The sequence below is a fragment of the Garra rufa genome, chromosome 4 (genome assembly GCF_049309525.1).
Source record: "Garra rufa chromosome 4, GarRuf1.0, whole genome shotgun sequence".
Classification (NCBI taxonomy): domain Eukaryota; kingdom Metazoa; phylum Chordata; class Actinopteri; order Cypriniformes; family Cyprinidae; genus Garra; species Garra rufa.
This window is the reverse complement of record NC_133364.1, coordinates 15,361,168-15,375,537: the sequence shown is the minus strand read 5'-3', so window position 1 is coordinate 15,375,537 and position 14,370 is coordinate 15,361,168. Positions and strand designations below refer to the sequence as shown.

At 36.8% G+C, this 14,370-nt stretch overlaps 2 protein-coding genes across 2 annotated transcripts; both read left to right on the top strand.

Annotated features, from left to right (window-relative positions):
• Positions 1 to 4,921: 4,921 nt before the first annotated feature.
• On the top strand, positions 4,922 to 6,085 carry LOC141332790 (interferon gamma-related-like). Its single transcript, XM_073837750.1, has 4 exons — positions 4,922 to 5,088; positions 5,171 to 5,233; positions 5,303 to 5,512; positions 5,975 to 6,085. The coding sequence occupies exons 1-4, from the start codon at positions 4,939 to 4,941 to the stop codon at positions 6,083 to 6,085; spliced, it is 534 nt and encodes a 177-aa protein (XP_073693851.1). The 5' UTR covers positions 4,922 to 4,938.
• Positions 6,086 to 10,701: 4,616 nt separating this feature from the next.
• On the top strand, positions 10,702 to 11,927 carry ifng1r (interferon gamma related). Its single transcript, XM_073837682.1, has 4 exons — positions 10,702 to 10,884; positions 11,130 to 11,192; positions 11,261 to 11,470; positions 11,587 to 11,927. Exons 1-4 carry the CDS (start codon positions 10,735 to 10,737, stop codon positions 11,680 to 11,682), a joined length of 519 nt encoding a protein of 172 aa, XP_073693783.1. The 5' UTR covers positions 10,702 to 10,734; the 3' UTR covers positions 11,683 to 11,927.
• Positions 11,928 to 14,370: the final 2,443 nt, after the last annotated feature.

Sequence of the window (14,370 nt, the reverse complement as noted above, 5' to 3'; positions counted from 1 at the left end):
CTTCCACAGTATTTTTCCCATACTATGGAAGTCAATAGCTACCGTCAATTATTTTGTTACCAACTTTCTTCAAAATATCTTTTTTAAAAGAATATATTTGAGACAGATAATGGTAAATCACCAACTGCTCACCAAAAAAAAAAAAAAGAAATTCTGTCAGCACTTACTTAAACTCAAGTTCCTGGTACCCATTGACTTCCATAGTATTTTTTCCCCCCAATACTATGGAAGTAGATGGCTATTGTCAACTATTTTGGTCACCAACTTCCTTCAAAATATATATATTTATAAGTATATATATATGAGACAAATCTAGGTAGATCACCAATTGTTCACCCAAAAAAGAAAATTCTGTCATCATTTACTCACCCTCAAGTTGCTGGTACCCACTGATCTCCATAGTATTTTTTTTCTCCATACTATGGAAGTCAAAGGCTACCATCAACTATTGGTTATTATTGGTTACCAACGTTCTTCAAAATATCTTCTTTTGTAGATATAAAAAATATTTTGAAACAAGTAGAGGGTGGGTAAATGTTGACAATTTTTATTTCTGAGTGAAATATCCCATTAATAAAGAGAAACAGGTGCATATTAAGCCTTTTAAGAATGATATACAGTGATCAAATCATTACCATGTACTGCTTAATTTGCATAAACTGAATGGAAATATTCTGCTTCCTCAGTAACGTCATCATAAACCTCAGTTCACCATAAATGCTTACATAAATAATAGTAAAGTTGAGTAAATTGCCACCTCAAATCCTCCTCACAAAAGAGGAAAAAGGTGTGAGTGAGAAATCGGGTGAATTTTGACTCCTGTGCTCAGAAGCATCTGCAGCGCTAAGCGAGCACCTGACCACAGCAAGCTCACTGGAAACTCACACTATAGCTGCTACGCAGATGGAGAGGCCACGAAGGAAGCAGTTAGGTCATTGACTCAGTGACTCAGTCAGCAATACAGCTGAATCATTCTCTTTTCCAATAAGGAGTGGAGACTGGAAGGCCCTCGACCAAACTCTGTTCGCTCATGGTTCGATGTCTTCGTCAGAGACTTACGTTTTTTAAAACGTATACGAACAGAATCACATTCGCCGCGTTTAGAGTTATATTACTTCGTAAAACCTCGCAGTGACACAGTTTCAATCTATCTTGACATGTGGGTCGGATGTGTATTGTGTGTCACAGACACAGAAATGCCCCCTTGTAATTCATCGTGGAAAGTATTTGTTGTCCAATTGGCTGGTGGTTTTAGTGAACATTAACATAGTGAACATTAGGGCAGCAACACTTATGAATACTGATTAATAAATATAACCCAGGACCACAAAACCAGTCTAAAGTAGAACAGGTATATTTGTAGCAATAGCCAACAATGCATTGTGTGGTTTAAAATGATCGATTTTTCTTTTATGCCAAAAATCATTAGGATATTAAATAAAGATCATGGTCCATGAAGATATATTGTAAATTTCCTATCATAAAAATATCAAAACTTTAGTTCTAATTAGTAATATGCATTGCTAAGAACTTCATTTGGACAACCGTAAAGGCTTTAAGATGATGTATTAATCTCAATTTATAAAATTCACCCTTTTGTGGTCCAGGGTTACGAATTAGTTACACCTCAGTGAATCAAAAATGACTTTTTGATGCGTTAATCAGTTTCCTAGTAGTTACAAGAATGTTAATAATATGTTACTCATTTGTTCCTACATATTTATTAATGAAAGACCAGTAACCACACTTTTAAACCATGATCACTAAAACCACCAGCCAGTTAGACCACAAAAAGTTTTCACTAGTTTCCACTATTCCAGTCAACAGTTATTAGAATGCTAATATTGTGTTATTAACATTAACAACTGAACTAATTTGACTTTTTGAGCCATTTTTATATATACAACCAGCAAAAAAGTGACTTTTAGTGGATGTATGAATGTATGCACATTTACCACAGTATGAACACGATCCACTAATATAGTTGACAACTAGAAAATGCTTTTGTCTTCAATTCGAATTAAATACAAAATTCTAGATGCCGCAGACTGGTTGTTTGTTAATGCAAAGTGATGATGTTCACAGCGTTAAAGGAGTAGTTCATTTTCAGAACAAAAATTTACAGATAATGTCATCCAAGATGTTCATGTCTTTCTTTCTTCAGTCGTAAAGAAATTATGTTTTTTGGAGGAAAACATTTCAGGATTCCTCTCCATATAATGGACTTCTATGGTGCCCGCGAGTTTGAACTTCCAAAATGCAGTTTAAATGCAGCTTCAAAGGGCTCTAAATGATCCCAGCCGAGGAAAAAAGGGTCTTTTCTAGCGAAACAATTGGTTATTTTTCTAAAAACATTTACAATTTATATACTTTTTAATCTCTACACAGAGTACACACAGAGCTAGACAAGGTTAGTTTGAGGTTAAAAAGTTAAAAAGTACATAAATTGTGATTTTATTTTAGAAAATACCCGATCGTTTTGCTAGAAAAGACCCTTCTTTCCTCAGCTGTGATCGTTTAGAGCCATTTAAAGCTGCATTATGGATGCTTGCATATGCAGCCAATAAGCTTTCTGCTTTACATTTAAATGGCTGGTTAACATTCACAAGAGCATTTTCGCAATGTGCTTTCAGATTTTCTCTGAAACCCTCCACCTCCCCAGCTCCACCTGTATTAATCTGCTACTGCTGCTATGTCTTAAATTGACGAAAATATGTCTAACCAACATGTATTGGCAGTAGCAAGTTGCTGTATTTGCTTTGCAGCAGCAAAAATTCAGCCAAGACCAAATACATTAACATGTCATATCTATTATCATGCTTAAATCTTCTGAGAGTTGTCAAGATAGCAATAAATATAAAAGAAGTTGTTTAAAGATTTGTAAGTGCAGCTAAAGTGTATTTTTAAGGCACCTGAATGTTTGTTTCGGTTTTTGTTCTGCAGTGCCTGTGGGGCATTAAATTATGCATAAGTGAAAGTAAAAGTAGAAATATATCACAAGTGTACATGTAAGCCTATATGCAAATCATATGCAATGACTGTTACTTAAAAATGCACATCGTAACAGTTTGTTGCATCTGCGGTTAAACATTTAATTAGAATTTTTACCCAGTGATGCCACCTGGTGATTCCAAATAGCATTTTCAGTCTTTCAAATCTATGCATTATGTTCACTGAGCTTTAATGTACATGGTTTTAAGTGCAGCCTTGTTTAGGCTGATTTCTGAGGTTCAGATTCAGAGAACTGATGTTGTCACACCACAGTATGTATGTAGGGAAATTCAGCTGAAAAACTATGTGGTCACAGGCTGTAAAATGTAAATTAAGCAAATCTTAAGCAAACCACAGATCAACCACCAATGCTTATAGAAATGCACATGGGATCAGAAATACAAAACATGCATTATGTTTGAGTTGATCTTTTTGCAGTTGTATAATAAGAAGGTCATATTTCACGGCAGTACAAAACAAGTACACGTGCAGGCATGCATTTATGAATGCATGCATGTAATATGAGTCACAAACAATGCAAATGCGTGTTTTACATACTTAATCACAAAAGACGCACTGCAAATGCCATCCATTAAACTACAGGAATACAATGTCACGAGTATTTGAAACGTGAGCTTAAAGAGATTTAAGATGGATGTCAGATATTACCTCAAATATGCAATGAACGCTCATTTCTGCAACATCATCACATAAATCATGATAGTTATGTCTTCAAAATGATTAATTATGACATAAAAATGCCATTGTAAGATACTAAGTCATAATTATGAGCTAAAAACCTAAAATCACAACATGAAAAGTCATTTTGATTGTGACTCGTACTTTCTCATACTTTCAGTTTTGTTAGTTTCAACTTTTACTTCATTATATTAACTTTTTACCTCGTAGTTGTATTTTAGTAAGTCATAATTAGAATTCGCCTCATGATTATGACTCAGTATCGCAGTATTTTTCATTTAGTACTGCCGTTCAGAAGCTACAGAAGATATTTACATGTTTCCCATAAGACAAAATAAGTCAAATTTACTCTGATCTTCAAATTCTAAAAGTTTTCACCCCCTCAGCATCGTTTTTTCTTTCTGAAGCATCAGTGTGCATTTGAACCTTCTGTAAAAGTTGCGCATGAGTTCTTCAGTTGTCCTCAGTGTGAAAAGATGGATCTCACAATCATAAAGTCATTGTTGAAAAGGGTTCAAAAACACAAAAATGCTGGAAGAACATAATTTGTGGGATGTTTTCTGAAGAACAGCAGGCAGTTCAGGACAAAGAAGGGAAAAACACAGATGTGGATCATTCACAGTATTAAGAATCAAGTGTGTGTAAACTTTTGAATGGGGTCATTTTAATAAATTTCTCTATTATTTTCTCTTGTAGACATTATGTAAATGTCTTTTATGTAAAATATCTTATTCAGGTCAGTACTAAATAAACAATAACATAATAATTAACATTTTGCAGATTTAGCAAGGCGTATGTAAACTTTTGACAACAAACAGAAAAAAGTATAGCCATTAGTTCTTAGATATAAATACCACAACCTCTGTATGTATATATACATATGTGATGATGATCCCATTTTCAGTTTGTTGAGTCATAGTTCATCTGAAAAGGCCACCGACCCAGTTTCTTAAAGACTTCTTCGGTGGCTTGCAACCATGGCAATTTTCAACAAACAACAGTCATATGAATTTTTATGAAAGCTGCCCATTGGGTTTGGGGTTAGGCAAAAGCAGGATATCTTCGGAATACAGGAAACCTTTTTTAGAAAATCGTGCCGCAGAAACCCCAAAACCAGATGGGTATCCCCTGTAAGCATCATGTCGTTGCTCGTCTTAAGTTGTGCACCTATATAAACCCACAGCCCCTTCCTCATTGAAATCACTCACCTGCTGACTAGCATCACGTTCAGTTTGTTTACAGCAAAAAATGTACTCTCAGCTTGTGTCGATATGTGCACTTCTCTTAGCAGTGTCTCTTCAAGGAACCGACGGAGCCAGACTTCCACAGTCCCAAAATGACAAAGAGCAAACGCTTAAGAGAGTAGAAGAAAAAATCGGATCTCTCCAAAAGTATTATGTAAGTAGTGTTTACTGGTGACTTATGCAGTGACAACTGTTTTCAAATTCATTTATCAAATTCACTCTTTTATGCTTTTTAGGACACAACCGGCACAGAATTGTTTGGAAAATCTGTTATGCTTTCTCATCTGCACCATCTGAATGTAAGTATTCAAACTGGCGTTACTGTTGCTAATGCTAAAATCTATGCTAATGATACCTATTTCTTTTAGTCCAAGGGCTCCTGCACTTGTCAGTCTCTGCTGCTTGATGGAATGTTGAACATCACTGAAACAATTTTCCAAAACATGAGGGTGAATGCTGAGAATGAAGAAGCAAAAACCAGCCTAACAGATGTATTATCTGAGGTGAAAATGCTAAGACACAAGTACAGTGAAGAACAGAAAGTATGGAGGAAGCTTCAGGACATTCGCTCAATCGAGGTATGAATAAAGAGTATAAAAGCTGTCTAGAAATGTTATGCTCATTGCCAAGATTATAATTTCTAGTTTTGAGGTTAAGCATTACAATTAACATGAGTTATGTAATCAGATTACTGTTTTATACTAGTAACTAGTAAAGCAAAGCATTAATTTTCAATTTACAATGAAATATCTGAGTTACTTTTTCAAATATGCAACGCAAGTTGGTTTTACACCAAAGGGTCTTCACAGTTGCCAAAAAAATTACTTTGGGTTTATTCCTATTAAAAAATAAATGAGCAAGACCAGCTCAGGTGACAAAAAGTAATGCAAAACTAACATAATGTATTACTTTCCATTAAAGTAACACAATAAGTTATATATAATGCATTACCTTTTAAAGTAACTTTCCCTAACACTGTTTGTAACTACAGTTACATGTTGGTTATGATATATGATTTATATGTGTTTGTTTTCAAACAGGTGAATAATAACACAATCCAGAAAGGAGCACTAAATTACTTTCTCATGTTGTACGGCCTGGCCTACAGAGGACAACCAGCAGAGACATTGTCAGGACAAGAATCATCTTAATTTCTTTGGCTGTATTGTCTGTTATTTAAGTTATTGTTATTTATTATCCCACTGGAATACATTAAACAAATAAAATGACAAATTTGGCATGAATTTATGTCTTGTGTGATCATTTATAAAATGCACCTAGTAAAAGATTATGTTCAAATAAGTTTGAAATACATAAATAAAAAAGATGGCTGCCTAAGATCAAAGTCTTGCATGAACTAGCATAAAAATCACATAAAATTGTCAAACCATATTTAATTCAAGAAAGCAATAGCTGTTATCGATGGTAAACTTTACATCAGTTTAGCTTCCTTTTGGAGTCTTTGTCAAATCCAACATATACAGTCCATTGCGAAAGTATTCATACCCCTTTATTTTTTTATTTTATGTTGCAGCCTTATGTTAAACTCCTTTAAATTATTTTTTCCCCACATCAATCAACATTCCATAAACCATAATGACAAAGCAAGATTTGTGACAACTTTAGATTTGTGGCAAATTTAATAAAATTAAAAAACTGAAACAAGTACATTGCAAAAGTGTTCATACCCTTAAAGAGTTAGTTCACCCAAAAATGAAAATTAGCACATGATTCACTCACCCTTCAGGCATCCTAGGTTTATATGACTTCCTTCTTTCAGATGAATCCAATCAGAGTTATAATAAAAATTATCCTGGCACTTCCAAGCTTTACAATGGCATAGGCGGTGTTTCATTTCATGAGTCCAAAAAAAGTCCAATAAAGTGCATCCATCCATAATAAAAAGTGCCTCACACAGCTCCGGGGGGTGAATAAATTCCTCTTGTAGTGAATCAATTAGTTTTTTAAAGAATAGTATTCACATTTAAAATGCAATAATCACTTTAATCTAGCTTCCGCCAACTGGATGAACCCGCCAGTGCACCGTGGAGAAATCCAAACAAAACAAAGATTATGAATTACAAGTTGAAAAACGAGGATTTGTAAAGGAAAATGTTGGAGGATTTCGATATAAACCAAGAGGAGACTGGTTTTCCTTCACTAAACTAAGGAAACTTTGCTTCATTTTCTCCTGTAAACAAATGTTGGTTTTTACTAGACCCACAGGCGCATGTGCAACGCCGACATCCGCCTGAAACTGCTTTTGGGTACGACCAGTTAGCGGAAGCTCGATTAAAGTGATTATTACGTCTTAAATATGGATATTTTTCTTACAAAAATGGATCGATTTGCCACAGGAGGCCTTTATTCACACCCGGAGCCATGTGAGGCACTTTTTAACATGGACTTGCACTTTATTGGACTTGTTTTGGACCGATGAAACACCCACCTATGCCATTGTAAAGCTTGGAAGTGCCAGGATAATTTTGAATATAAATTCGTCTGGATTCGTCTGAAAGAAATAAGTCATATTGACTAGGGTGAGCAAATCATGGGCTAATTTTTATTTTTGTGCACTGTTATCCCTGCTGAAAAAAACAGCATATGCTGGTTAGGTATGTTTTGGTTCTGGGATGCTGGTTTTAGCTTGTTTATGCTGGTCCTTTGCTGGTTTATGCTGGTCCCTTGCTGGTTTATGCTGGTCCTTAGCTGGTTAATGCTGGTCTTTTGCTGGTTTATGCTGGTCGTGTTGCTGGTCAAGGACCAGCATAAACCAGCAAAGGACCAGCATTAACCAGCAACATGACCAGCATAAACCAGCAAAAACCAGCAAGGGACCAGCATAAACCAGCAAAGGACCAGCATATACCAGCTAAAACCAGCATCCCAGAACCAAAACATACCTAACCAGCATATGCTGTTTTTTTCAGCAGGGATAGCCACAAGTCTTTTTGGTATGACACGACTAGCTTTGCACATCTACATTTGGCAATTATTTGCCATTCTTCTCCTTATCTCTTCACCTCTCAAGCTCTGTCAGCTTGGATGGGGCTTGGCAGACATTTTTTTAAGTTCCTCCAGAAAGGTTCAAGCCAAGGCTGTGGCTGGGTCACTCAGGGACATTCACAGAGTTGTCTATAAGCCACTCTTGCTGTGTGCCTGTGTACCTTCTGCCCAATCTGAGGTTCTGAATGCTCTGGACTGGGTTTTTATTAAGGCTATCTCTATATTTTGCTGTATTGAGCTTTTCTTCTACTCTGTTGAGTCCTTCAGTCCCTGTCGCTGAGAAACAGCCCCACAGGATGAGGCTGCCACCAGCGCACTTTATTTTTGGGATGCTTCTGTGCAGGTGCTTTCCTCCAAACATGCTTGGAATAGAGGTTCATCAAACCAGAGAATCTTGTTTTTTACAATCTGAGAGTTCTTTAGGTGCTTCATTGCATATTCCAAGTGTTTTCATGTGTCCCCACTGAGGAGGGGATTGAGTCTTGCCACACCGCCATAGACTGGATTGTTGGAGAGTCGCGGTGGTTTGTTCTTCTGTAAATTTCTCCCATCTACATATATGATCATGGAGCTCAACTAGAGTGATCATCAGCTTATTGGTCACCAGTCTAACCAAGGCCCTTCTCCATCAATTGCTCAGTTTGGCCAGGAGGCAGCTCTAGAAAGGGTCCTAGTTGTTCCAAACTTTCTCCATTATGCATAATGGAGGCTACATGCTTCCATGAACCTTCAGTGTAGCAGAATTCATCCTCAGATGTGTGGCTTGACGCATTCCTGTCTCTGAACTCCACATGCAGTTCTTTTGACCTCAGGGCTTGGTTTTTGCTCTGATTTTGCATTTTCAGCTGTTAGACCTTTTACTGAGAGGTGTGTGCCTTTCCAAACCATACTACTTCAAATAAATTTGCCACAGGTTAACTCCACTCAAAGTCTAGTAACATCGACAAGCAATATGAATGCACCTGAGATACATTTCAAGTGTCCCAGAAATGGTATGAATACTTGTGCAATGGAATCATTTCTAATAAATTTGCGAAATTGTTGTTGCTTTGTCATTGTGGTGTATGGAGTGTAGATTGATGTGGAAAATAAAAATGTTTAAGCTGTTTAACATGAGGCTGCAACATAACAAATCGTGAAAAAAATGAAGGGGTATGAATATTTTCGCAAGGCACTGTACATTGTCATGATCGGGGCTGTGGGTCTCCCCTCAGCCTCCTGAGGTCGCTGTTCGCACTGCACTTTCTGATTGCATTCACCTGTCTTTGTCATTTGCACTGATTACACTCACATCTGTTCACTATTATCATTTGGACTATAAGAACTCTTACTGCTCACTCCGCATTGATGTCTGCATTGTCTTTTGTCTTAGATGTTCTTTTGTATTCCTGTTCCTGGCCTTAGACCTTGTTTTATGTTTTGTTCAGTTTATGTTTTAGTTTATGTTTAGTTTGCCGTGTTGGCCTTTTGGTTTGTTTTGTTATTATTTTCATTAAATATAACTTACCCTGCATTTGGACCCAGACCTCATCATTTCCTTCCCTCTCACGTGACATACATACAATAATCATCTAAGATACCTTTATATATCATATTTCTTTATGCTTTGCAATGAAGAGGGGGCAGGGATATATTAGGAAGAGTGAGGGAATGAGATGGCTCAAACCTATATGTTTCATATGGGAATCAAGACTTTGATAATAACTTCACTTTTTATCCAAAATAACCTACATTGCATTCGAGGTACACTTTAACAGTTCACACTTTCCCTGGGAATCAAACCCACAACCTTGAAACTATGACAGCTTACTACACAGGAGAAACGGTTCCTGAAACTTGCACTGTACTGCACTGTATACACCATCCATCCCTCAGCATACTGCGCAAAGCTTCATATACATCTTCAACATGGTTTTAAGATTTTTTGAGGTTCAGATTCAGAGAACTGATGTTTGTTGCTACACCACAGTTTGAGGGGAAATTCAACTGAAAAACTATGTGGCCACAGGCAGTAAGCTGTAGATTAAGCAAATTTACTTCACCACAAATTAACCACCAATGCAAAGTAATGCATATGGAATGAAAAGTAACAGAAGTATGCAGAAGTATGTTGAATGTTTTGGTTCAGTATGTGTTGCATTTGCAGCACCAAATGTATAAAGGTACGTATGCATACGTGAACTTTCACCCATGTAAACAAACACTTGTGGTCAAAATGCATATGCAACATATTCCAACATATGCAATTCCAGACATGCATGCAAATAATGCATAATGCATATTGAGGGCAGTTAGATTTAGTAGGCAGATATAAAACCAGTCGATACCACTAACGTTTCATTTTCAGACAAAAAATAATATCTGATAAAGACCTCCGTTTCAGTTTTGTGATGACTAATTGCGTGCTCATGTCAACAAGCCCTCAACCCAGTTTCACAAAGGTCCGAAAGCAGATTGCAACCTTGGCTATTCTGAAAAGCCACTGCGTCCAATCATACGAACCTTTGTGAGTGGTACAAGTTGCTCCTGGGCTGTGGAGGGATTGCAACGTCACTTACTTAAGTGCATCACATCTCTGATTTAAAGGAAACTATCATAGAAAAGTAGCCCACAGAAACCCCAAAACCCCAAGCACATCCACTGCCGCCTTCATGTCGTTGCTCTTTTTAGGCTGTGCACCTATATAAACCCCCGGCCCCTTTCCGATCATCGACACTCACCTGCTGACTAACATCAGGTCACAACGTCGTGTTGAAGTCGCTTGCTTCACAGCACTGAAACACAAACACAAAGAATGGATTCTTGGCTCAACATGTTGCTGCTGTGTGGACTTCTGCTAATAGCGTCTCTTCAGACAACCAACGCGTTCAGATTTCGACGGTCCAAAAGCGACAAGATCCCCAAAATGCTGAGCACAAATATCCACAATCTCCAAACGCATTATGTAAGTGATGTCTACTGTCGTGAACTTCTGCAACCGGTTTGAAAGCTACTCAGTCTGTGTAAGCAAGATGAATCACTTTAGATACAACTCATATCTGTATTGCAGCTAATATTATCAAGAAGACCAGGTGATTCAGAAACCACATCTGAACTTTGTAACAGCTTTATTTTAAAGTGGGGGCTAGGATTCACACAAAATGTGTAATTTATTCATAACGGTCGCTGTTTTGTCCCCACCTTCTTTAGAACACAAAAGGACAAGAGTCGATTGGAAAGTCGCTTTTTGTATCTCACCTGGACCAGCTGAAAGTAAGTTTTTACAGTGCAAAAATACAAAAATGTGATTTTTATGTTGTGCTAATGATTCTTGTTTTTAGTCCAAGGGTTCCTGCACTTGTCAGGCGCTATTGCTCGAAGCAATGCTGAAGACCTATGAAGACATTTTCCAAGACATGCTAAACAAGTCTGAGGAGAAAGAAGTGAAAGCCAATCTAATGGATGTTATGACTGAGGTGCACAAGCTGAAACACAAGTACAATGAAGAACAGAAAGTATGGAGAGAGCTTCAGGATATTCACTCAGTCAAGGTAAACACAAAGAGGACAAAACTGTACATTTTTACTTTTTAAATAAGTTACCAAAAGTCAAAGACTGGTATTGCTATATGATTTGATATCTGATACATGTCTTTGTTCTCTCCAAGGTGAAAAATGGAACAATCCAAGAAGGAGCATTAAATGACTTTATCATGGTGTTTACACGGGCATACACGGAAAAAACTCATGACAAGGCGCAATGAGGAGATCCCAAAGTCTTGTCTTCCATGTAGTAAACTAGTGCTTTGCTGTTGTATTAGCTTATTTATTTATAAATTATGTGGAAATACTTATTTATTTTTTATTTTATCATGTACTCTACTACACCATAACACAAAGGAACATAACTTAATAACTTAACTTATTCTCATCACAAGTGTGTTTGCATCATTTACAGTGTACTCAAACAGTGAATGTTGGTTTATAAATGTGGATTTGCTTGAAATGTTTTGAGAGCTTCACTGGCTGAATGAGTAATTGAAATAAACGAATTTTGCATTAATTTAACGCCTTGCTTGTTCAATAACAAACATAGCAATGTTGCAGTTGAGGTTAAATGTTTACACACACCTTGCAGAATCTGAAAAATGTTAATTATTTGACCAAATTACAGGAATCATAGAAAATGCATGTTATTTTTATTTAGTACTGACCTGAATAAGATTGAAAATAATAGCTGAATTTATAAAAATAATCCTGTTCAAAAATTTACATACGTCTGATTCTTAATATTGTGTTGTTGACTGAATGATCCACAGATGTGCTTTTTGTTTACTGATAGACTTTTTTGTTTGTCCAGAAGCTGTTATTCAGAAAACTCCTTCAGGTCCCACAGATTCTTTGGTTTTTCAGCTTTTTTAGTTTTTATTTAAACTCTTTCCAACAATGACTGTATGATTTGAGATCCTTCTTTTCATGCTGAGTGACTCATATGCAACTATAACAGAAGGTTCAAACACTCACTGATGCTCCTGAAGGAAAAACGATGCTTTAAGTGCCGGGGTGTAAACTTTGAACAAATTATGTGTACATTTTTCTTAATTTGCCTAAATGCAATTTTTCTTTTCATTTACTTCTGTCCTTCAGAAGCTACAGAAGGTACTTACATGTTTCCCTAAAGACAAAATAAGTGAAATTTTCCCTGATCTTCAAATTCTACAAGTTTTCACCCCCTGGCTCTTAAGGCACTGTTTTTCCTTCTGAAGCATCAGTGTGCTTTTGAACCTTCTGTAATAGTTGCATATGAGTCGCTCAGTTGTCCTCAGTGTGAAGAAAAATATGTGAAACAGGCCTATCTTATGCAGGTCAGTACTAAAGAAAAGATTACATGCATTTTGTATGATCCCTTTTATTTTGCTAAAATAATTAACATTTTGCAGATTCTGCAAAGTGTTTGTAAAATTTTGACCACAACTGTAAACACACACACAAAGAGACATTTTGACAGATTTTCAGTAGAAGCTAGAAAGTGATTGGCACAGACTCAGACTTTGATACCATCCATGTTGGATATTTTGAATCGATTTTAGAACACATATTTGGCGTCTGTTGACTATACAAGCCACTTGTGTTTGGTGTTTTGGTTTTAGGATTGACTTCAAAGTTTGTTAGTGAACTGAGACTTGTCTATGCCCAGTTTTTCTCTGTATTAACCTTTTACAAAGTCAGCAAGTAGGGATGTACCCTACTACTAAATCTGTATTTGGAAAGGCACGGAAAATGATTAATACGTTTTATGAAGCCAGTAAAGGGACATTGTTAGCTGCTTGTTAGCAGCAGCCTGTTATATGACTGTACATAGAATTTCACTTACCACATGAACGAGGGAGGAAAGATGACTGATAGATCGTGAACGATTTGCAGTTCCTGAGCACCAGTGACAAACATCTAATCTTGTAAAATGTGTGGTAAGTACTGCCACTCCATAGTATAAACAGAGTATGTGTGATCACGAATCTCATAGGTGAAAAAATAAATAAATTAATTAATCAAAAAAATTCAAAGGCGATTTCAAAGCCCTGCATATTAATAGTGGCTCCCTGATGCCCGCAATTTAAATACAGTATAATTACCCAACAATATAATTGTGAGAGAAACCACCAATATATATTTTTTTCTTCCATCTCACATAGTTGGGTCAGTTTGCACAGATAATGCGCTACTGAACACTTGTTCTGCTAATTTATTAATTTGTCTAAACCTCAGGAAAAACATGTGGAAGCTGCTAAATCATATACAGAAGGACTTAGTAAGCAGGAAAGGGCGCAATATTTTGACAAACTTAAGTGAATAGGTGGTAAAGATACGCACAAGCTGTATTAATTAAGATATTAACCTAATATTTCACCTGCTTGACTGGAAATGATAAGAACACAATAAGAGCACAAATGTAGTCAAGATTCTTGCCCTGGGTTGGCGCTGATAGCCTTGTGGGCAGTGTGTTTACATACAGCGCCGTTGCGCTCTGGGCGTCCCGTGTTCGAATCCCGACTCGAGGACCTTTCCTGATCCCACCCCCCCCATCTCTCCCACTTCGCTTCCTGTCATGTCTGATCTGTCCTGTCATAAAGGCAAAAATACCAAAAAATAAATCTTTCAAAAAAGATTCTTGCCCTGGAAATCAAGGTTCAGTTTGGCAGACAGTTTTTTGCACTCTTCTCCTTGATTTGTTATAACGTTTGGCAGTCTAAGTACTCCAAATGTTTTTCCCAGTCTGACCGATTAGTACAACTCAAAACATGACAATAATTGACAACTTTCACCAGCAATAATCAGCTAAATTTGCGAGTTCCATTCAATTCAGTGGCATTGTTTTCATTCTGTGCCGCCAATATGGCCAATTGAAGATGCTTTGCGAATACACACGTCGTTAACTTTCCGAATGGTATTCA

Excerpts from the sequence above, each read along its gene's own strand:
- LOC141332790 (XM_073837750.1), top strand. The coding sequence starts at position 4,939 with ATGTACTCTCAGCTTGTGTCGATATGTGCACTTCTCTTAGCAGTGTCT. Across the intron at positions 5,089-5,170 it reads GATCTCTCCAAAAGTATTAT|GACACAACCGGCACAGAATT; the intron begins GTAAGTAGTGTT and ends TATGCTTTTTAG. Across the intron at positions 5,513-5,974 it reads AGGACATTCGCTCAATCGAG|GTGAATAATAACACAATCCA; the intron begins GTATGAATAAAG and ends GTTTTCAAACAG.
- ifng1r (XM_073837682.1), top strand. The coding sequence starts at position 10,735 with ATGGATTCTTGGCTCAACATGTTGCTGCTGTGTGGACTTCTGCTAATA. Across the intron at positions 10,885-11,129 it reads ACAATCTCCAAACGCATTAT|AACACAAAAGGACAAGAGTC; the intron begins GTAAGTGATGTC and ends CACCTTCTTTAG. Across the intron at positions 11,193-11,260 it reads CTCACCTGGACCAGCTGAAA|TCCAAGGGTTCCTGCACTTG; the intron begins GTAAGTTTTTAC and ends TCTTGTTTTTAG.